This window comes from Struthio camelus, chromosome W, assembly GCF_040807025.1.
Source record: "Struthio camelus isolate bStrCam1 chromosome W, bStrCam1.hap1, whole genome shotgun sequence".
Lineage (NCBI taxonomy): Eukaryota > Metazoa > Chordata > Aves > Struthioniformes > Struthionidae > Struthio > Struthio camelus.
In genome coordinates, this window is record NC_090981.1 from 39736015 (window position 1) to 39759228 (window position 23214).

At 42.5% G+C, this 23214-nt stretch overlaps 3 protein-coding genes across 4 annotated transcripts in view; 2 read left to right on the forward strand and 1 right to left on the reverse strand.

Moving 5' to 3' along the window:
- The first annotated feature begins 3 nt into the window (after window positions 1-3).
- On the forward strand, window positions 4-2871 carry LOC138064244 (small ribosomal subunit protein uS12). The gene is made up of 4 exons (XM_068925944.1): window positions 4-309; window positions 587-746; window positions 2215-2335; window positions 2676-2871. Exons 1-4 carry the CDS (start codon window positions 306-308, stop codon window positions 2820-2822), a joined length of 432 nt encoding a protein of 143 aa, XP_068782045.1. The 5' UTR covers window positions 4-305; the 3' UTR covers window positions 2823-2871.
- A 2170-nt stretch (window positions 2872-5041) lies between these two features.
- Window positions 5042-7181, forward strand: LOC138064246 (small ribosomal subunit protein uS12). Its single transcript, XM_068925947.1, has 4 exons — window positions 5042-5157; window positions 5357-5516; window positions 6441-6561; window positions 6984-7181. The coding sequence occupies exons 1-4, from the start codon at window positions 5154-5156 to the stop codon at window positions 7128-7130; spliced, it is 432 nt and encodes a 143-aa protein (XP_068782048.1). The 5' UTR covers window positions 5042-5153; the 3' UTR covers window positions 7131-7181.
- Window positions 7055-23214, reverse strand: part of LOC138064245 (ubiquitin-like-conjugating enzyme ATG10) — a 94116-nt gene continuing 77956 nt past the window's right edge. For both annotated transcript variants that reach the window (XM_068925945.1, XM_068925946.1), the window contains 3 exons: window positions 18410-18507; window positions 18017-18136; window positions 7055-17629 (listed from right to left, as the gene is read on the reverse strand). In XM_068925945.1, coding sequence (XP_068782046.1) covers window positions 17617-17629; window positions 18017-18136; window positions 18410-18507 — 231 coding nt within the window. In that variant the 3' untranslated portion in view covers window positions 7055-17616. The remainder of the gene's footprint in view (window positions 17630-18016; window positions 18137-18409; window positions 18508-23214) is intronic.

Below are 23214 nucleotides of genomic sequence, written 5' to 3' on the forward strand. Positions count from 1 at the left end.
AGCAGAGAGGAATGGGGCCAAAATGGCGGGTGCCGCGTGAGGCATCCTGGGATCTGTAGTTCCCCCTCCCGCGCGCCTCGAAGGCGGCTCCGCCTTGGCGGCCTCCCGAACTACCGGCGGCGTGGCGGGGCGGCTGCCCGCTCGCGTTGCTCTGGAGGCGCCGGTGCCGGCGGCGCAGCGCAGGGGCGGGCGCGGCGGGGCGGGCAGCGCGGGGACAGCTCGGGGGGCGGGCCCGGCAGCTGGATGCCGCGCCGCGGTGCGTTGTGGGCGCTCTCCGCCCGGTCTCGGCAGCAGCACGCGGCGCCATGGGTGAGTGTGCGGGCGCGGGCCCCGGGACCAGGCCCCCGGCGGCGGCTGGGCCGGGCCGGGCCGGGCCGGCGGGGGAGGGGGACACCCGCCGCCGCCGCGCCAGGCGGGGTGCGCGGGGCCCAGGGCAGCTCGCGGCCGTCTCCGCGTACGGAGAGTTGCCCCCGGGCCGCTTGTTAGCGGCGCCGTGTTGTCCTCGCCGGCCCAACCGCTTTATGGTGCCCCGCCGCCCGTCGCCGCGTTAACTCCGGCTGCGCCGCTGCCGCCCCGTGTTTTCCAGGGAAGTGCCGGGGGCTCCGCACCGCCCGCAAGCTCCGCAGCCACCGCCGCGACCAGAAGTGGCACGACAAGCAGTACAAGAAGGCCCACCTGGGCACCGCGCTGAAGGCCAACCCCTTCGGCGGCGCGTCCCACGCCAAGGGCATCGTCCTGGAGAAGGTGTAAGTGAAGTCTTAAGTTCTCACCCGAGACACCAAGAGGTGGGGGCTGCACCACTGACAGCCATCTTCTCAACCCGAGTCAGTTTAGCTGCCATAACTGGTTATTGTCACAGCCTCTAATATTGGCTCTGTTGGGTGCTTCTTTGAAAACATTCCCAACAAAATTTGACTTTCCCATTGCGTCTCTGGTAAGTATGCACAGTAATATTAGTGCTTTACCTGGTTTCTACTGTTTACAATCTTCCTAATTCGAACAGTACCGTGAGGTAGTCTTTTTCACTGAATCCTAAACTTGTCTCTGAAAAAAACACAAGTGTTGCTTTACATGTTTGTGAATTTTTACTGTAGTTCTCAAGGATTATTTTGAATGTACCTTTACTTTAGAACAACCGTGGGTATGCTGATTCATCTCCTCAAGAAGTACTTTTTTCTTTAGAAAGCAAATGACACCTTTAACATGAGCATATGATGTCTAGAAAGTAGTTACAATCTTAGACCTGTACAAGAGAAGAGCTGGTGAGGGAAGACTTAATGATACATGGAAAGAATTACAAATGTTAAGAGGTTGGTTACTGAAATTTTAACATTTAGATTTTTATTTCCAAGCTAAGCTAGTTTTATCAGATGTCAGAAATCAGATTTCACAGAAAACAAATCAGATTATACTGGGAGTTTTAAGATAAGCTGTGGGATTTTGGAGGGGGTTGGTGGACTTATCTGCTAAGCTAACTGAAACATTTTAAATTTAGAAGTGGTTATGTAACAGTACTAGAGTTCTCCAAAGGAAAAAAATAGTTTCCACCCAGCTACCGCTGGATGGATGACAGCTTCCCTGCAAAATTATTTATTTCAGTGCTAAGCACCTAACCTAGGTGGGGCCAGAAACATGACAACAAAAGAAAAAGTAGAAGATGGATGCCATAACCTATTATTGCAACTGTGTCTGTAGGCTGAGGAGAGTAGTATGTTGCGGCTACATTTACGCAGTAATATACTGCCCAGGGAGATTCTTGGCACGGAGACTAACTGGCATAGAACAGCCATAGCTGTGCGAGGAAACTGTCTTTGCCAGGGTCTCAGAGGGCACTTAGTGCAGACCCCATTTAAAAGTAGCCCCTGAAATCTTTGGACTCCCTAGCTCTGCTGAGGAATTGTTTGGGAGAATTTTAGTGGGGAGAGGTCAAAAGCATGCTAGGGACCATTCTGACAGTTTAGCATTAAAGACAGTGGTGCTCCAGGGCCTGGGAATTTCCTGTATGGTAAATGAAACAGTGCCTAACTGCAGCCTGCAGGGACTAACAGTTTAGTTGTACAAAACTTGTGATGACTAGGACTTTCTGTAGTTCCCTGAAGAAATTGTTGCTGGTGTACAGTTTTACTGCTATGTCAAATGAACCCGTCCGAGTTTCTTAGAGCTTTGTGAATTAGTATATTGACGATTTTTAAAGCAATTCCTTTGTAATTTCAGTGGTGTGGAAGCTAAGCAGCCCAATTCTGCTATTAGGAAATGTGTCAGGGTCCAGCTGATCAAGAATGGCAAAAAAATAACAGCCTTTGTTCCCAACGACGGTTGCTTGAACTTCATTGAGGTGAGTAACTTTCATCCAAAATTAGTACAAATAACTGTCCCGGTGCAACTGTGCTTAGAAGTAGTTAAGTTATTGGCCCTACACTTTGGGGGATCTTAATCATCTGGAAGCTACCATGCTCTTCTGCTTAGTCATGTAGACTGTGAAATAATTGAGCTTGAATTTTCAAGCTAGAGGCGTCTTCAGCAAACTCTTGGTTTAGTTACACCATATTGTACATATGCATGTAAATTTATGAAAGCAAGTCTTGACTTTAGCCTTAAACTTCTTTTTTGAGTTGTTACTTCAATGAAGTTTGTCAGTTTTTGTTTTTAACAATCTGATAACTGCTTAATTCTAGGAAAACGATGAAGTTCTCGTTGCTGGTTTTGGTCGGAAGGGTCATGCTGTTGGTGATATTCCTGGAGTTCGTTTCAAGGTTGTCAAAGTAGCCAATGTTTCTCTATTAGCCTTGTACAAAGGCAAGAAAGAAAGACCAAGATCATAAATTCCTTTTGTGCCAGCTAGAGTACTAATAAACGTTTTAATTTGATAAATATTTGTGTGGCTTTCTATGTCATAAATGAAGGGTTTGTATATACAAACCCTTCACTCTGTGTATTATTAAACATTGGGTGACGTGTTTGAGTGAATGATTTGGCTATAGATGACGCTAAAACTGAGTGCTTCTCTGATTTTGGATCAGAGAGGCATAACTTATTTTGAGGAATATGATTAAAAGGAAAAAAAAAAAAACCTTATACCAGAATTTTCACAAGTCCTACGTAAGTTTAAAAATCAAAACAAGAAATGGCAAAACCTACGGTACTATCATCTCAAATCTCTGTTCCTGGAAGATCTTAACACATTAGTGAATGTTTGTTTGCTTTGTGCACTGAACGGCATAGTCTGTTTCAATATATTCATTTTATTAATTCATCTATTTCCTTCCTAGTCAGCCTTTAAATATCAAAAGTTCCTAATGTTCTTAAAATGGTAAAGCAAGACTATAATATTTTTACTAGCTTAATTTCCCTATTCTTAAAATTACCAAATTGGGATTGCATTTGCTGAAGATACTTGTTTATAGTAGTACTCTGTTAGCTCCTGAAACTGTTGCTTGGTTTTCTGGTTTTGTTTGTTTTTTTGTTATTGACTTAATTTATTTATTCTGTCCAGATTGAATATAAAAAGCAAAACAGCCCTGCGTAAACACACACAGTATGTATTTTCTGTTTAAGCTGTAAACATACATTGTGTTAATAAAGATACATTTAGATCTAATTATTGCCCCTTCACAGTAATTCCAAAAAGGGAAATGAATGTTCATGGCTTTTTCTTTTAGGGAGTGGATTCCTTGATGAAGCAGCTGTGCCTGTATGCTTGGCATCTGCAGACTGCTAAATTTTGGTGGAATTGACTCAAAGTAGCTTTCAGAATTAATAAATGCCTGTTTCTGTTACAGAGTTATACTCTGGTCTAGATCCAATAAAAATTTAGGAGAAATGCAAGCATTTAAGTCAAAAAGTGCAGTAAGAAATCCTCCTTGTGCAGCTACCATTTAAATTGCTTGTGTATCTTCCGAGTTCAATCTAAATATACCATTCTTGGAGATTTCTGCTGTTGCTCATGTTGTGAACAGCTTGGTGCATGTCTGCTGCATAAATCTGATGAGGCTGTGGAAGAACTTAAGGGTTTCCTTGCATGCGCGATTTGATGAACTGTAAGAACATTAAGGCAGAAATAAGGGCTGTTTCAAGTTCCAGCTGAGGCTGTTTTACTCCAAATGGGAGTGATGCCACCATGCCGTTCTAACCAGTGAAGGGCATCGAACGTGCACTTCTTTCCTTAGGCTAATAATTGGGCTAAACCTTTCACTTTCAAGTGTTTCATGCCTAAAAATGCTGCAAAGGCCACACTCATACGGAGTGTGGGAGTTACTCTCCATTTCTCTTTAACTATGGAAAATGCCACAAGCGACAGAAGGGGAGCGCGAGTAGCCTCGGTTAAGGCCATCGGGACTCCTGTCTCCTTTACAACTGGCGTTTTTGTATCTCTGGGTCACTGGCTACAGGAGCGACTCACGCTGAACCGGCAGGCTGAGCCCGAGCTGAGGCTCCCCTGCGGCGGGCGGCTTTCACCCTAAGACAAGAGCCGCGTCCCCTGGCAGCGCGGCCGGTGGCCTGAAGCGCGCAGGCGAGCGGGGTACGGGCCGACCAGCGGGAGGACTCGGAGCTCCAGCTCCCCAGGGCGCGGGGAGGGCCGGGACTTGGGCTCTGTGTGACGAGGCAGGAGAGACGGCTTTAATTCTTGCACCGTTTCTACAGAGAAGCTTTACTACCTTCCGCTGTCACCTCAGAAGTGAGGAGCGACTACAAACGGTGCCTTCACCTGCTCCCCTCCCCAGCGACGTCTGGAATTCCCAAAGCAACCGGACCGAAGAAAGAAAAACAAAAAGGCTAATTAAACCGGTAAAGAGGCTGCGGGCGGGAAACGAGAGTCACCGCTGCGGCGGGCGCTCGCCTCACGCCGAGGGGGAGCGGCGGCCCGCGCCGCTCCTAACGGCTGCCTCCGCACAGCGGCCGGCGCCGGCCGTGCCCGCGGCCGGGCCCTGCGGCGGCGACTAGCGGCGACACGCGAGCGGGCCGCGCGGCGAGGCGCCCCGCGCCGGCACCAAGCCCGCCCGCCCCCTCGGCGGCGGCGGCGGCGGCGGCGGCGGCGCTGGGAGTTTCCAGTCAGGCGCGGCGCGGGCAGCCCGCCACGGGGCCTCGCGGCGCAGCTAAGCGGCGCGGTGCACGCTGGGCCTCTCTCTTTTCGGCCGGGCAGCCTCGGCGGCAGCATGGGTGAGCGCTGCGGCGCGGCCGGGGCCGGGCGCGGGGCCGGGCGCGGGGCCGGGGCAAGCGGGGTGGTGGCGGCGACGATGACGAGCGGCCGGCGCGCTCGCGGCCTCCGGGAGCGAGCGGGCCCGGGGCCGCCCTGCCGCCGGCGGGCCGCGCTGCGGCGGCGGCGGCCTGATCGCTCTGGACGCCCCGTGTTTTCCAGGGAAGTGCCGGGGGCTCCGCACCGCCCGCAAGCTCCGCAGCCACCGCCGCGACCAGAAGTGGCACGACAAGCAGTACAAGAAGGCCCACCTGGGCACCGCGCTGAAGGCCAACCCCTTCGGCGGCGCGTCCCACGCCAAGGGCATCGTCCTGGAGAAAGTGTGGGTAAAGCTCCCCCGGTGCCGGGCCGGGGGCGGCCTCCCGGGGCAGCGCCCCGCGGTGGTTGGGGGAGTGCGGGGGGGGGGGGAGTAGGGGGGAGCCGCCTGCCGCTGCCTGGGCTGGGGGCCTGGGGCAGCGGGCTCAGCTCGTGCCCCAGGCACCTCGGGCCTGTGCCTGACCCGCGGCCCGGCGCAGCCCAGTGCCGGGGTCCTTGCCGTCACCAGGAAAAGCCCTGGCAGTATGGGACCTTTGAAAGGTCTTGCATGGGACCTTAAGAAAGGGACACCTTGAAGCTGGTTTTTTCCTAAATATGTTAGAGTTTTTCTATCTGTAACATGCCAATTTTAGTTATTTTGTAGTTGCTGTATGCTAATTTATTTTCCTAAATGACAACTTAGAAAGGTACTTGTTCTCATACACTTCCATGTTTTTGAAATTGTTTTTATCCTCTATGCAAAGAGAAATAAGAATTTTACCAAACACTTCAATTTAGTTTACTGGGTGCGGAGGGAGAGTTCTGAGTGTGGTTTGTTTGATGCAGTCAGCAAGTCTCAAAGATGTATCTGCTTGTGTTCTGGCTTTTTGTTAGAAGTTTTTCATCTTTGTTCAGACGCTTCCAGGTTTTGATGATGATTTATACCACTGCTGAGGACTCCAAACTATTTCTTTTCTCTTTCAAATTTATACTTCCTGAGCTGGTACTTGTCTCGAGGACACTCACCTTCCAATTTTCCCCTCTTTAGCAACTAATTAAGTCTTGGATGTTGCATAACTTCAAGTAGATCACTAATAATTTGGGGGTTTGAAATACAGATGCAACTTAGAGTTAGTATAAAATAATACACTAATTTACAGTGCTGTCATGAATGTCTGCTAATTATTGAAATAGATGTTTGCTAATGTATTTTTCTGTGCTTCCATTTTAGTGGAGTAGAGGCTAAACAGCCCAATTCTGCCATCAGGAAATGTGTCAGGGTCCAGCTGATCAAGAATGGCAAAAAAATAACAGCGTTTGTTCCCAACGATGGTTGCTTAAACTTCATTGAGGTGAATAATTTTCAAGAAACAACCTCTAGAAAGTTGTACATGAAAGTAAAGAAACGCATAGCTGATGGAATCAGGCAATGACCAGATTAGGTTCATGGCATTTTCAATTGTGTGTATCTTAATACTGTATCTGCAGAGGGAGATGAAAAAAATGCCAGAGGTGGCTTTGTACTTTGCACTTGCTAAGCTAAACCAGCCCTCAGCAGCATTACTGCAAGTTAAAGAACACCTCAGCTTATGTTTCCCTTCTCCAAAATACTGAACGGGATAATAAGGGGATAATATTCTATAACTTATGTATATCAATCAACAGCCCTCAGTATTTCCTGTTCTTTCACCTTTTCACCCTGGCTCAAATTTAATGTAAATGAATTCAGAAGTGTTCAGAATGTTTATAACTCGGTAACTGTCTTTCATTCTAGGAAAACGATGAAGTTCTCGTTGCTGGTTTTGGTCGGAAGGGTCATGCTGTTGGTGACATTCCTGGAGTTCGTTTCAAGGTTGTCAAAGTAGCCAATGTTTCTCTCTTGGCCTTGTACAAGGGCAAGAAGGAGAGACCAAGATCATAAACTGAGATTGATTTGCCAGGAATATCAATAAAATTTTTGATTGGAAAAAAACTCCTGTGCTTGATATGTATGGTGGTTTGTGGTGTGTGTGTTTGGGTTTTTGTTTGTTTTTTATGTGGTAGCTGCAAATAACGTACCTCAAACATGCTGGGGCACGCTGTAAATTGTTTTTGTTTGTTTGCAGCTAGCTTTTTCCTCTGTAAGAAATGCTTTGCTGTAGACAGAAGAAGGCCAGAGCAGCTTTATAACCAGTAGGTGAGCTTAAGCCCTTTGTAAATTTACCTTATGTTTGGCAGAAATAACACACCTACCTGTCAGGAACTTTAGAGACTTACTTCATAGAATAAAAGGTGATTTATAGCTTTGTGCACCATCTACAATTGCCAGCATCTTCATGAAGGCTTGCTACTTCTGCCTAATAACTGAAGAAGTAACTGTCCTGCTGCCCTTCATAGACCCTGCCTCCTAAAAGCTGCCCTTAAAAGGGCCCTATGAAACTAAACTTCCGAGTTCTTATGCTGTCAGTTGTGTGGAACTGTAAAGATTTTGAAGCTGGGGCCCAAGTAGGACACTGTAGTACAGAACTAATTCGGACTCTGATGTAATTAAGTAGGCTACACTGTAGGATTATGAAAAGGTCTCCAGATTTTGCTCCGTTGTCTACTAACTTACAAGGGCTGGACTGCTGTAAGAGTTCAAAAAGGAAGGCATCATATGATCCTGACACACATCATATGGTCCAGTACAGAGCTGACAGGTGCTATATGCACCAGCAGTGATAGTAATATCTGCAACAGCTACAACTTAGTGTTGATGTCAGAGCTGACACTAACAAGTTCTGAGACACTGTCGAGGTATGCATCATGTGTGGTGGGTTAAATGATATCTTTGGAATCATAAGCCTGGGGCACCAAAAGGACTATATCATCATGAATCAGTATCCCATTTGGGTGGTTTCTACAGGTTTCATTGCTTTATTTTCTTATACCAAGATCTTAAACATTTGAGGGAGGATATTCCTCTTTTAGCATTAGTCCAATACCTATAGATGGAATATAAATGCTTAACATTTAAAAGAAAATGTAATCTCTCTGAGAGGCAGCAAGATCAGATCTGTCTGTCAGAAGATATCTACTGTGATGTTTTACTAGTCATTTAACTTTATTTTAAAGAGAGGCAATGAGTTCCAGCTTTGCAAAATATCACTGACCTCTACAAAGAAAGATCAGGTTTTTTGTTTTTTTGTTTTTCTAGATAATTATACTACTTTGGACACTAAATAGTTCTTCTTCGCTATCATCAGATAGCGATGCTGGGTTTATTTCAAGTCTGAAGTACTATATATTGCTCCTTTAGCAGCTGAACGTAGATACTGCTTGAGAGATGTCTGTGTTAACTGTAAATTGTACTACGTAATTTGGAACTTAATTACAGACTACAGGCTTTTTTTTAGAACAAACAGGCACCAGTCTAGTGTAGCTGGAATTTTATCTTGAGTCATCTTGTCAGTCACAAAACTGTTCCTATAGGAACAGAAATGAAATTTCTTACTTCTAGGTCAGCCCAGAAAAACCCTGATATTTCTGTGGGACTACTTAATTCATCAGGAATCAAAATATCCCCTCAAGCAGCAAAGCTGTAAGGAGGAGAAATTAGATGTATTTTTGGAGAACAGCCTTCCTCAAATTCAAGAAGGTCACTGGAAATGTTGAAAATGACACGTATTCATGGTATCCAAATGACAATAGCAATTCTAGCTTCTAGTGTGAAGACAGGCAACGGCACCTGACACACAATTCTTCACATTTATGGCTTGAAGAGATTACTAAACCATCTAATCTGATCTGCCCGACTCAGCATGCAGAACTTTACCCAGTTGCTTTCATATGAAGTGTTAATTAAGACTAACTAGTTTGACATCTTCCTGATGTGAAGACACCCATTTCTTTTAGTTCATTCCAGGTGTTACCTGTCTCATCTAACTGTTGTGTTACTGACTTTAATGCATCTTGAATTTTGAGGAAGGCTTCTTTGCTTTATCTTTGCTAGATGAAAAAGTCCTGTAAATAGCATCTTTGTGTGTGTGTCTCTTTTGAAGGATTTCTGTACCATAATCAAACTACTTGAAAAACTTGAGTTTTTCATCAAGATGCACAAGACTTTTTTTAATATCTTGAATGATTTTTCTCTCGGTATTGTCCATTTTTTCAACATTAACCTAAAACACGGATGCTGGAACTAACATAACATACAATAATAATTGGGCCTCATCAACAAAGAGGCCAAATTCTCCCTAACTTAGCCTTTAAATCGTTGTTAGGTCCTCCATTCTGCTGATATACTGGCATTCTTTTTTTTTTTTTTTTTAACCTTGAATTGGGCCGTTGAAGATAGATTTTGCACAAAGTTTTTACAGTGGAGGGTTGGGTTTTTTGTTTCATGTTAGAGCTATTTTATGCAATGAAATACTCAAAATATTTATTTGGCTGAAGTTAGAGTGTAAACAATTATCACATTATAATCACAATTTATCTGTGTGTTCATCTAACAGGCTCTGCTCCAATTAGTATTCAACTAATTTATATGAAAACAGAACAAATTCAAGAACAGATTGAGAATCTCTACCACTGAATATTTTGTAGCTTAGTCATCAGGGAATTGTGAGATCTGGCTTTAAATCCTTGCTTCAAATCAGACACAGAAGCGTTATCGAATCTGGGGTTCCCTATCCTTGTAAATGCTGTAGCCACTGTCAAAATGAATGTAAGTTTGGTTGCAGTTCCTTTTCAGCTTTGTGGGGGAATACTGGAAAAGTTTCCATACATGATTCCAGAATTAAGACGCCCTCTATCGTAACCTGACTTTAATACCCTTTAATAACTTTCAGAATGAGGCCTTAGCTCAGTGCCTCTTTAGTGTTACCTGCATGCTGCTTTAGACAGCTTTTCAGGTCAGTTTGCTTATTCTTAAGCATCTGAGAGTAAGCCTATCAAGATTTTTATGTACATTCCTTAGGACAGATTTCCAGCTGGTGAAATGCAGGTTGAAGATTTCTGCCAGCTTTGTGCTGGCTCTACACTGACCTGCAAACGCCAAGCAATGGGGCAGAGAGGCAACAGAACGTGTCTTTGAAACAAGTTTTACAATTTGGTTTTGTTTCAGCAGGGGAAGAGGAAAGCAAGAATGCAGAAGATAGATAGGTACGTTCTGTGCTTTTAGGAGAGAAGGGAAGAAAAAGAGGCAAAGAGGTGTTTGGTGTAGAGAAGAAGGGTTGAGACAGCAAGAGGCATGGGAAGAAGAGTGCTGAAGAAGCAGCAGAATTCCTTCTGTTGTGAGACAGTTGGGGATAAGGTGAGGAAGAAAGAAGACGGTTTTTAGGCATGGTTTACATGAGGAACTAATATGAAAAGGTTTTTTGAACCTTTGCCAGACGAATCTTGGATATGGTTGAAATCCAAGTACCTGTGGTGCACTTCAGTCAACTAACACATTGGAGCATAAGTCAAGAGTAGAGGTTGGATTGACCATGCCATCAGCTATCCCCTCTGCTCCCCAGAGTAGCCAGTATCACCAGTGTTTTACTGTGATTTGTGGTGTCCTAGCCCTCATGTTTTCTTAAATAGTAGAGGTTAACTGATAGTAATTTTTTTCATGTCTGTGCTGGATGTTTTGTCTTTTCATCCAAGATGTTATGCAGATGGATTTTGAGGATCTTCTCCATCTGCCTAGTATTTCTGACAGCTTCATTGAATCTAAGCTACTGTTTATACACAGTAACTTCAACCATGCTACTGTACGCCCAGAAATCCTAGGTATGTCTTTAGCGTATGCCTGCTGTGGCTGTGTCTAATGCCTCTGTGAAACATGGAATGCAGATGCAATAATCTCATATAGGCCATAGTACAGATGCATAGTCTTCTACAAAGTCTCTGAATTCTAGCCCTAATCTAGGAGAAGAACAATGTAAGGAGACAGCCAGGTTTGAAAGAATTGGCTGCCAGCAGTACAGCTGTATTTACTAATAATTTGCCTCAAATCAAGTGTAGACAGACATGTGATAAAAATCAGCTACAGAATTACATGCATAACAGATAGAACTTTGCCAGTTTTTTTCAGGTGAGTCTTGATTATAGTAAGATTGAAAGGTACTGGATTAGCGAACCTGACCATTGAACTCAGGGCTATGGTTCAAAGCTTGCTGGTCTGATCCCAGTTCCTGGTGTAGAGACAGATCCTAGTCAGCTAACTTTGGAAAAGGATTCTACTGCAGCCAGCAAAAAGTATTATTAAAGAACTGGTGATTATTTAACTTTTCTAAAGCCAATCTGACAAAGCAAAGCACAAGAAGAGATAAGATTTACTGGGGAGGTAAACAGATCTATACCAGTTTCTGAATGTAGGGTATTGTTGTGAGGTAGTCTTGCCACTAGATGTCGCTGTCAGTACAATGAGGGGGAAAACTGAAAAATAAGAGGCGTAAACCAAAAAGTTGCTTTTGTGCACTTTTAACAAAGGAAACCTTCAAATTGGCAAATCTAGCTTTTAACTGATTGAATGAGTTTCCTGTTAGGAGAATGGGATACTTGCTGTTTCCTTACTGCCTTCATGTCCCTCACTACCTGCCATATACAAACACAAGAGCTTATGAAGTAAATTCAGCTGAAGCCATGTTAAGACTGCAAAGCATGGAAGAGAACGCAAATGCTTATTACTCCATCAGGCATGTGTACCTTCAACAGATTTGGTTAAATTAGGGGCTTCTTTTAACTTACTGCAACGTAGCAGAAGTGAGACTAAGCTATTATTAAGATGAAGGGATAACATTAGCTACAAGGAGTGGGAGAATGTGCAGAACTGAGAGCAGGAAAAAGAAAGCATAAAGTAATTTAGTTATTAAAGCTATGTTTTGAGCTATGTTTTGTTCATTTGCTTTATGAATGTGTTTATGAGGTCACAGATCTAGTCAACACTTAGGCATCACGATTCTTCCAGCAGATAAAAGATTCTGTGGATTCTGTCAGAGCTCAGGAATAACTTGTGTTATCTAGATGTCACAGAAGAGAAGTCAAAAGAGGATGAGCCAAGCCAAACTTAATCACCAAATCACTACTAAAGTGGTTTTAAGCTTAATAAATAAGCCTTACAACTACGTATTATACAACCCAAATCCTCCAGAACAGAAGGGAAGCCAGACAGATCCAAGAACAGAGATGAACTTGTCTGATAGATATGGCAATCCATGTTTCCATGTTATTAGCAGAACGTGTATAAATATTAAAGTACTTAGCTAATCATAAGAAGCCAGTTCTACCTGACTGTCTACTAGACACAAGAGAATGAACCTTGTAAAGCCTGGCGAAGCAATCACTGCTTGGCTGAGCGAGGCCTGGCTGGAATCCACCAAAATTCAATTCAGGACTTGATTTGGATCAGGTGCAAGGGAAAGAAGGATTTGTTCATTCTTGCAGTCTGCCAAATCTTTTTCCACACACGCGGAGCCAGTGTTCCACCATGCTGTGGACTCTAGCTGCCTCTGGAAGCTGAGCAGCATCAAATGTGCCGCTTACTCAGCAGAGGCAAGCCTCTGTATTTCAAGGTAATGTATTCCAGAAGAGACAGACCCAACGTCAGAGATGTTTTGGTGATGCAGATGACTGCTGGTGAGTATCTGCTCACAGAGATACTTCTCTAGCTATAGGCTAATCCTGGGCAGCAACAAATATGGGAAATGAAGCACCTGAATAGTATCTTTCTCCATCCGGCCTCTGCTGCTGAGGCTAATAAAAGGCTGCTGAACCTAGCAGAACCACAGAGAAGCACACAGCCTAATCTCTTTAGACAGGGTTACCTCTTCCACTGTGTTGTACTAACAACATTATTGAAAAATAATACTAGAGGAAAACATGTTGTTCTCTAACAGGTTTGAGAAAAAGAAGGTGTTCAAGGTAAGCTTCTGTAAAATCATTCTCTTTTCAAACACAGCAGTAAACAGTTCTCTCATTTTAAGTAGAAATTCATGCTCAATAGGTGACAGTTACAACAAGCTCTCAAGTGGTTAAGTGAAAGATTCCTTGCGGTGTAGGGTTTTCTTTTAAGACACTTCAAGACTCGAATGAAAACTAGTACATAAAGACAATAGGCATAACACCTTTCTAATTCTTCCTAAGCATTCAATACACGGTTCTTCTCTTCCAGACTACTCTCCTAGCATGACTCTCTTACCTGGCTTTTTAAATTTAGGAATTAATGCTACAGCCACTTGATGTCACAATTTTGCAACTATGAATGAACTTTATCTACGCCTTTTTTTTTCCTAGATGGTAAGAACTTATTGCTGAGAGATACTCTAAATTCTTCAAAACACTTTTGAAAGCCTACATGTTATTAAAAAGTGCACAGATATACATGCACACTGTATCCTCTAGAAGAGTTTTGGAGGAATTAATTTTAACTCCACAGCTCAGAGGAAAGAGAAATCATTTTCTTTTGTGCTGGGCTGAAATGCTATGCGATATAAATACAACGTCCAAACTTACCAAATTGCAGTCATAGCAAATGGCAAAAAAAAAAAGTTACTGAAAAGGTTTTGCTGAACTTCCTGGAGTTGCAGCAGGAAGTGATATTGATTTCTTCACCATATTCAGCTCTCATTAACTAGCTCAGTGCGTTTACTGTTGTGAAAACAAGCATACAATTTGACTGAGGGAATGTTTCTTTTAGTAACTAACTAGAACCAACCAACTACAAGCCTTCCGGCAGACCAGATTGGGGGTTAAATTCTAACCTGATTGTGCTGACACAAATGAGGGATTATGTAGTTAGTAATTGCGTTCCAAAGAAAAGCATTTTTTTGGCTTAGCTGAACAAGTAAGAATTGTTCTTCTGGCTGATTCTTGTAATCAAGGGCAGGAATGAGTCAGTTCTCTTAAGAAAAAGTCCCTGAAAGCAATGGTCCTCAAGATGTCTTCCCAGATTAACAGGGATGAACAACTGAGCAAACTCACAAAATTCTGGATCCAGAAGTGTTTTCTGCTATTCTGCAATATTTCAGATAACGTATGTAGCTAGAACCCAAAGTTCAAATCTAAGAATCTTCTAAAGATCTGCTAAATAAAATTATAAAACAGCGCTGCAGTTAGTTAACTTGATTTTGAAATAAAATAAGACTTTTGAAAGTAAACATTTTCTGTGAAATGTTCCACAAGTCATTAAGGCACAGATCTAAAGAGGGAATTAGATGCCTATATTCCACTTAAGTCATTACAAGTAGTTACCTAAATAGGATACCCCTCTTTGGTTCCCATATTTATGCTCTCTCTTATTTGTTTCTCAATCTAAGCTTAGGCTATTTCTATTAACTGTCCTGAATTTTTGTTTTGGCCTCCTGGACAAATTTCAGGAAAATATTGACATTGATGATGATACTGCTCTGTTACTTAGCTATTTATGGTGCCAAAAGGTTAAGAACTGTAGTGGGGCAGGGGAATCGTCAGATTGCTCATCCATTCCACGCACTCTATTATCATCTTCATGTCTAAGTAGCTGTGGGAACAAGGTCAAGGCATTGCAGATGAATTTGGAGGGGCTTTATCAGCAGGAAGGAAGCAAGGCAGAGACAGCTTCAGAAACTGGGAACAACTTGAGTTTCTAGCCAAATGAATGTATGGTTATAAGATATCTAGGAGGTGGAGTGATTACTGGCAGAGGATGTCTACAAGTTAGAGTGTGACTGTCAGGATACTGACAAAGCAGTATCCTGCTGTGTGCAGCCATCCATTAGACAAGTGCCTAGGGTTGTCTCTGACAGAGGAAATCTTGAGTTTAGTACAATGCACAATGCCTTGTCCAAATAATCCTCAATTTTGTTTAGAAATGATAAATTAAGCTAGAGAGTAATGTGGTGCACTGAGAATTTCTGCACCTAAAAGAACTATTTATTTCTTATCTACATAGAAATTTCATTTTTCTTGTAATTCTTGAATAAAAGAGGAAAAGATTAAGGTTCAGTGGAATGCTAATGGAGTGGAAAAGGTGACTGGCGTATATTCTCCCAGACTCATTCATACACGCTTTCTTTTGTCTCTAATTACAAGCTGTAAGTTACATAGTCTGATGCACAGAGTTACAAAGATGAGATGCTGACATTCAGAGTAGGACAGTGATATTTCACAGACTTGCAATAAGCAGTCTTGTGTACAGTGAGGAAACCCAACTGGTCAAACCCTATTATGAATTGTACGGTCATACCACGGTTTCAGATTCCAAGAGAAAAACAGGAAGAGCTCATCTCCAAGAAATATCTATGACACTATGAATATACATGTTGCACAGCAGCATCTTGGCAGCTGAAGCTTCTGAAAGTCTAAAAACTAGTACTGAAGATAGTACTTGAAGGTGTTCAAGAGTCACTATTTCTTTCTTTATCAAGGATCCTCTCTTGCCCAGGATATTAAAACAGTGAAACTAGCATTCCAGCTATAAATTATTCCAAAGCCAAAGCCACTCTGTATTCAGGACTGCATTCTATTATTTATGTTCTTTAAAAGTGGAATTTCTTCTGCATATTTGACCCACAGCACAGAGCCAGGTAACATCTGTGATGCTATGGGAAAATGAGCATAACTGATCCTCAACATATGCCAATGTAGCATTCAATGTTGATGGTTTATATGAGCAACTCTGTCAATTTTTTCCACTTCCCTGATCCTAAGGACAGTACAAGCTAATTCAGACCCTGGTGTAAATAAAGCTACCTGAGGCCAGCCGGGGAATAAGGGTCTCAAGGGCTAGCCAGCACGTTGTGCCAGTCTGGATAGAGGCAGGATAAGCTGATGTAGAGCTGCCCCTACAAATGCTGGGTAGCTGAGAATGGCTGAGTGCTTTTACCGCTTTATTCCACTGCAGCACTAATGAAGATCACGGAGCAGGCATGAACATTTAACCCTCTATATGGGGCTCCTAAAAAACTGTTATCTGTTTTTTGTTTCTCCTCCTGCATAAATCTCCCTTAAATATGAAAATGGGATATGGATGTAATTATCAAGCATATGTTACCATAAGTGTTAAAAAAGACAGTGTATCTGCTGTCCTGTTACACGAACAGAAGGTGGTATTTCATAAATCTAACATGGAAAAATGGTTTTTCAGATTATGATCCAGAATGGGATAAATGATGTGCTTTCATTATTAATTCCAAATGACTGACAAAAGAATTTAACTGCACCAATGGAATTTTAAAGACTGTACTGTATTTCAACCCACCAATAACATATGATGCAAGTTAAAAATATGCAACCAATCAAAACATCTGAAAGCCCAGAATTTGAAATCCTGTGCGTTTTACGTTTCCACCTCTGATGTGGCATACGTTGGACTCAGTATGCAAGTGACATATTGCTGAACATACAAAGTAAAATCCGTAATTCCATCTCAATTGCTCAGGACTTGTGTTCTGTTTTATACTACAAATAAAATGTGATTGGGAAGGAATCCAAGATTACTTATATGAAGTTACTTCTAATCTGTTTTTCACTGATTGCACTACTATGCAGTTTCTGCTTTCTCAAAATTCAACAGCTATCAGGGGAGGCTTGCATAAGGGCTGCTGGATGGGGACTGAACTTGTGAACAAGTAGGAGTACAATGAGAAATACTAACTGACTACAACAGTAACTCCCTCAGGGTATGGCAAAGCTTCCTTTGGAGGCAGTGAAGAAGGGAAAAGCCAGATGTTCTCCTAGAGCATGAGGCATTTTGAACTCCAGAACTGTACATGCTTAGTCAGATATAGACTATAAGTACTCTATTTGTCTAGAATCTGGATTCTGTTTGTTCCCTGAGGCATGACATACAAAAAAAATTCTCAGCAAAGTATTATTCAGTCCTGGGATTAGCACCACGGGACAGGATACGTTGTGTGCATGGTGCAGGCAACAAAGTGTATCGTGATGTGGAATACGCAGGAGGGCCCGTGTGTCAGTGTGCTGGAGAAGGTGGTCCCTAGGGAAATCAGTCCCAGCCCATGCACTGATTGCTACAGGTTCAGATGACATCCTAAAACGTGTTTTGCTGTACGTGTCCTCACATATGGTGCACGATTTTCTAGAAATATGATTTTTAGCGGATACTTCTAGCAGATTCAAAACCCAGCACTTCAACTCTATAACAAGGCTTGTGCGTTTGGGTGCAGTCCTGTTAAGGCCACAGCTCCCGTAAAACAGAGGCAAAGAAATGAGTAACTTTAAGTGGTCAATGCTATCACAAGGGAGTTCATGTCTTGGTAGCACTTGAGGGTCATTGTCCCAACTGTAGCCAGCTCTTAGGTCTTTAACGGTAACCAGGCAAGCTCTTGTCAGGAAAGAGACCTGAACAGTTGTCTTCCCAAGTTGCATTGCTTACCACTCAGGAGGGATTCCTTTGGTCTGTGTTTGTCTGATTCCTAGGAAAGTCTGCAGTAGCTTTGCTTCAGCTAACCATAATCTGTCCTTCAGCTCAGAGGCCTGAAGGGGGGACAACAAACAGAAAATGGAGAAGGAATGAAATTCAGATCACTGCAGCAGAGTTATGCTAGGTAACACTATCGACCAGGTGCTGGAGGCACTACTAGAAAATGCTCCGACATAGCTGACACAGACGCCAGTATGTCAGGGACCTCCTGAAAGCCAGAAAGGGTGTTGGCAGTGTGCCACGCACGTCTCCTAGTGCAACCTTTCAGGGCAAAGTAAAAAAGGCAATAAGCAGCTCTGTAAGCAAATTGTCAAAAGGTGACTCCTAAATGAATGGAACCAAGAGCTCCAAAGGAGGTGATTTTTTGCCAGCTGTCCGTCTGATGTTCTTCTTGAATGGGGAGTGGGGACAGAAAAAAGGGTGATTTAATTCTCTCTTACCTTTCGATTAAATCAGCGTTTGTATTCTGCTCAGATGCTAGTTTTGCATAACTCAAGGGTAGATTTAGACCCACAACTGGGCCCACAAAACTCAGCCATGATGTAATGTAATTTGTGCGTCTAGAAAAAAACAACAACAACAAAACCCCATAAACACATTATCTCAAACTTTTCTGAATTGCAGACACACCCGACAGTCATACAGTAATTTCAAATGAGGTTATTCTTTCACTTTATCTACACCAAGCTTATTTTGTTTTTCAGCTTTTAAGTGACAACCCAGGATTTTATTCCACTTGGACCAAGAGAGTTGTCTTGACCATGTCTATTTCTCAGCTGATTTATTTTACATGCATCACATAAAGCCTCACAAAGCACATTAGTGTTTCTCACCTATTCTCTTTCCGTGAACTGGTCAGTACAGAAGACATGAATTCATTAGTCCGGCAAGGATGTAGGACAAAAAATGGCTGCCCAAGTAAGGGGTGCTCCTAAGAAGGAAATTCAGCAGTTTTATTATTTGAAAAGGGCAACAGAAAAGACACAGTTTGCATTGGAAAAAGACAAAGCAAGGGCCACTTAATCCTTAATGCAATTTTTCTTGTTTCAGAATTTAACCCACTTTGTTCTTCTAATGATAAAGTCACTGACAAATTCATGTTTGAGAGCACATTCTCTTATCTCAAAAGAGATATAAGACTACCAGCCAGGTTATGTCACAGTGTTACCTAAAATGTAAAGGTTTTCAGAAGCAGCTCAAGTTACCTGTATCAGCACTACCTGAATGCACGTGAGCAAAGCTACTGTGTAAACAATTGTTTGACCAAATGTAGTACATAAAACAAAGATGCTCCATCAAAAAGCTCTGTTACAGCTTTGACTCTTTATCCTTGGATCTTGTTAAACTGGTGCTAGGACATAAATATGTAAGAGCCTGTAGCCTGTGAGGGGGAGCAAGAAGGATGCAGGAAGAGCCCTCGTGGTGGCTTTAACTTCCACGAGATGGGATGTCCTCATTTTAGGCTAGACTAACAGAAAAGGTCCAAAAATGCAGTTGTCTCCCAAGAATCCCAGCTAAAATCAGCCACAAGAAAAAGAATACATCTAGTGACAATTAAGTGTGCAGTCAGACTCCCTACAGCATAAAAAAGACTTTCTATGTTCCTTTCCACCTTCACACTGCACACGACGCTATTGAAAAGTCAATCCAACGCTCCATAAAGTTTTCACTTTCATCTCCAAAAGACATTCAAACAGAATATGTGTCCTGACTTAATCAAACTTGCACTCAAAATGCAAAACCGTAACAGTGATCTCATCTGCTCTTACACTGGTGACACCACCAGAGCAGCACATCTGACTGTCTCACACTCTCTGCACTAGGGAAGTGATTTTCCTTTAATGCTGGTGAGGTCACTGTTACTGCTGCCACACCAAAATAAACAAATCCTACCTCATCCCCACACTCAATAAGGGGCATAAGCATTTAATATAGCACTGTGGGGAACAGCTGGAAAGTGATTTCAGACAAGAAAGATGTCAAATATGAGACACCATGATAGCCTACTTACAAACGAACATAGACTGTGTTTAGCTGTCACTAGGCCCAGGACTGTGCCAGAGCTGAGAGGCACATGATACAGGGCAGAGGGGTGAGGAGAATTGGGTATGGACCATGACTAAAAGAGCAGCAGGATCACCACCCCTACACCGTGCTTTTCACTTAGCTGTGGGTGGCCAGTCCACTGTGCTATGCTGCTCTCAAGAGCCACAGCAGAGATGACTGAGGACTGATGTGATGGGTGCTTTACTTTAGGTAAAGGCCCTTTTCCTTAACTGCTCTCCTTGTGTTGGCTCTGTATTTGGATGGCAAAGAAGAAACTAAAATAAGTTTATGCTCCTGAAGGGGCTTCCTTTGACCAGGTTGCTATAGTTGCAATTAGACTCCAGAAGTTCTGTAACTGCATTTTTTCTCAAGATCTAGCACACTGCCTGCACTAAAGAGAAGATCCTGACAGACTTAGTCTTTCTGCTGTATAGTAAAAACTCTTTCTCCATCCTCCTGCATACAAACAAAAACCAAATCCTGTCCCACCAGATGTTTTCCGTCATCTTCAGAGACCAGGACATGTTCGATATCATTAAATATTAAATCACATCTCTTACAGTTGAAGGACACTTGGTTCTTATGCTGAAAACACACTCATGAGGACAAACCATTTTGTCTCTAAGAGAACTTTAAATAACTCCCAGAAGCTTCAGAGTATATAAAAAACAATGTTCAGAAAGCTTTGTTTTACATTTCAGTGCAAATGGATAACTTATGCAAGAATGCTACCATCTGCTGTCGGTAGTAGTGAACTGATGCTGTTTTCCATTGAAAAAAAAAATGACAGTTTACATTAAAAATCCTTTCTAATTGTCTGCTGGCTTAAATGAGCCTACATCTCTAAATCATGCTGGAAAAGACAGAGTTGGTGCCGATGGTATTCCTCAAAGATAGTAACAAAGATAGTTAACAATTTTTATGGAACTATTAAGCAGGGAAAAAAATTAGAGCAAGTAGCAATTTAAGCCAACTTCCTTATATGAAGAAAGAGTGTAAAGAGAGAATACATGCTCCCTGAAAGAATGAAATGTCTTTAAATGTCTTAGTGCTCTGAACAAACCATAAAAACAATTTTCAGAGCTGACCATTCAAACAAGTTACTCCCAATTATCCTGTGACCTGGTCTTTGATTCTGTCCTGAGCTTCTTGCTTGAACAAATCACCAACAAGTGAAGAATGGAGGCCAGAGCTGCTTTTTAAAAAATAGCTTATTAACTTTATATTCTGTATCTTTCTTCTTTTAGTTCTTTCTCCTCTTACAACACAGTAGAGTGAGCCTGAAAAACATCCCAAACTCTAACAATCAGATGTATATATAAAAAAGCAGAATGCATTGCTATTGGGTTTTTCAAAAGGGTAATGTCTGTGGTCCCGTCATCACTGATATCAATCTATGGCTTAGGAGCATGGGATAGATACGAAATCTGCTCACACGCAGCATTCCCTGCAGTCTCTCCTCCAGTCTTCTAGGAGATGGAAAGGCACTTTCTTTCCTTCCTGATCCAGCAGATGTAAAGGGAGAGGTTTTTGCTACAGGACCAAGCTATCAGCTTCTGGGTTGATATTAAGGCTCCAAGCACATTTGGTCTCAGTTACTCAAAGCTTCCTCCTAGCTAGTCCTCCATGTTCTCCTTTGAACACTGTCAAGGGTTGCTTCCTACACTTTCTGAAGCAACAGCACTGCCAGAGTGATGTAAATCTCACTGTAATCCACAAAATTGCGAATTGTAAACAGGAAATGATCTACGATTTTTGTTAACTTCATGCTGCTCCTCAGCCAGGCTCTGAGAATGGCAGATGCACTAGAGCTGCCTACTTTCACATTCAAGAAGACAGAATTGCTTGGTTTCTGCTTAGCACAGTATCTTTGCAAACTAAGTGCTGTCAATTATTTGTTTACCTCTAATCCAGGAAACTGAAGTTCATTATTATACAGATCCTTCAGCAACTAAAGTCTGTAGGCATCATGTCAAGAATAGTGGTGTCCAAAGTGGGAATTTTTCAATAAGCTTACTGCATGCATGTGCTTTTTCACCCTAAATAATAGGAATGAAATAGAAAGAATGCCATACTGCTCAGAACTGTTGAAAGCCTGAGAAATAGGAATATGCCACACGCTGCGTGTCTGACAGGAAAAGCACAAAAGCACAAGGGATTAAAAGAAATCCTGAGCCAAGGCCCATTAAGCAGGAGCCCACAAAAGCCTCTAAAAAGGGAAAAGGCTGAGGCAAGGAAGAATAGCTGTTGAGCGATCAGGGAAAACATTCTGCTAGCATCAGATCTGATTCAGTCAAATCCTAAATTCCAGATCCTGTATATAATGGCATCCCCACGAGGCTTAATGTATACTCAAGGTTAAATCACTGACACAGCATTCTGACGAGGAAGTAGCAGACAGCTGCCAATAAAAATGTAAGAGTTATCAAAACACTGAATTTTGGAATTGATAATGGGCTACAGAGGCTTTTTATTGCCAGGTCACCTGTTCAAATCTGGCAGAGGCTGCCAGTAGCTAGAAAACATTATTGTACAATGGCCATATATGCAATTGTCACGTTTTACACAATCAAACTGATATTAATTAGTGCCCTTTGTTAGTAGTCATTGCAGGTGAGTTCAGAACTGAAGATAGTGCTTTATCTTGTCACACCCTAGGGTGTAGCCCAGGTAGGTCAGCCCTGAAGCACCCTGACAGGAAAAATCAGGAATCTTGCACTTTTACTACTCACCATATGCCCTGAGAGAGGGCTGCAAATCTCCAATACAATGAATCCCAAGTCCTTCTCAAACACTATCAAAAGTGTATCTTGCGAGAATGAAGGAAAGTTCGTGCTGCATCAACTTCATGAACATATTTACCATCCAATGCAGTCGCGTAATAGAATGATGATATTCCATGTGCAGTGAAATGTGTCTTGAGCTAAATACCACAGCAGCAATACTAGCCTTCAGCTACTCTGATCTGTGCATCAGTTACATGAAAAATATAAAGTCATACTGGGATTTCATGCAAAAATTCAATCTAAATAATAATAAAGTCTTCTCATGTTTTAGTTTAGAATTAATCTTTTCCCAATATGTCATATAGAAATACATTTTCAGAGCAATGTGTGTGTTTCAAGTCAATAATCACAATTACTCGCTGGCACTGTACAGAAAGAACCCATCTATGGGTTGCTCAGCTCTTTTGGACAGTAATGGGCTGATAGATGGAGACAGCTTATTTGAAATCAACAATATTACTTTCTTCATTGACTTATAATACTATCTGTTCAGCACCATATATCATAATCCATCATACATCTGCCTATCCCTTCTGAGTCTGGTCCAACTTTCATGGGAAATAACTGAATTTTCACAAGCAGTAAAGAGCTCCAGTGAATCTGTAGGCCCAAAATTTTGCTTCGTTTACTTTCTGCAGAAAGACCTCTTTATTAGGTGACAACAAGAAAGATTTGTAAGGATGTTCAGTATCCATTTCCATAGCTGTTACCTCAACTTCTCTCATACAAAACCACATAAGAGAGAGATTGATGAAAGATGTGGAATGTTTCATTGGGTAGTTTGAAAATGAATGCAGTTTTGTTTA

What these genes read in the sequence shown, in the direction of transcription:
- LOC138064244 (XM_068925944.1), top strand. An exon ending in GGCATCGTCCTGGAGAAGGT is followed by an intron (nt 747 to 2,214) that starts GTAAGTGAAGTC and finishes TTGTAATTTCAG; the next exon opens with TGGTGTGGAAGCTAAGCAGC. An exon ending in GTTGCTTGAACTTCATTGAG is followed by an intron (nt 2,336 to 2,675) that starts GTGAGTAACTTT and finishes GCTTAATTCTAG; the next exon opens with GAAAACGATGAAGTTCTCGT.
- LOC138064246 (XM_068925947.1), top strand. An exon ending in GGCATCGTCCTGGAGAAAGT is followed by an intron (nt 5,517 to 6,440) that starts GTGGGTAAAGCT and finishes CTTCCATTTTAG; the next exon opens with TGGAGTAGAGGCTAAACAGC. An exon ending in GTTGCTTAAACTTCATTGAG is followed by an intron (nt 6,562 to 6,983) that starts GTGAATAATTTT and finishes CTTTCATTCTAG; the next exon opens with GAAAACGATGAAGTTCTCGT.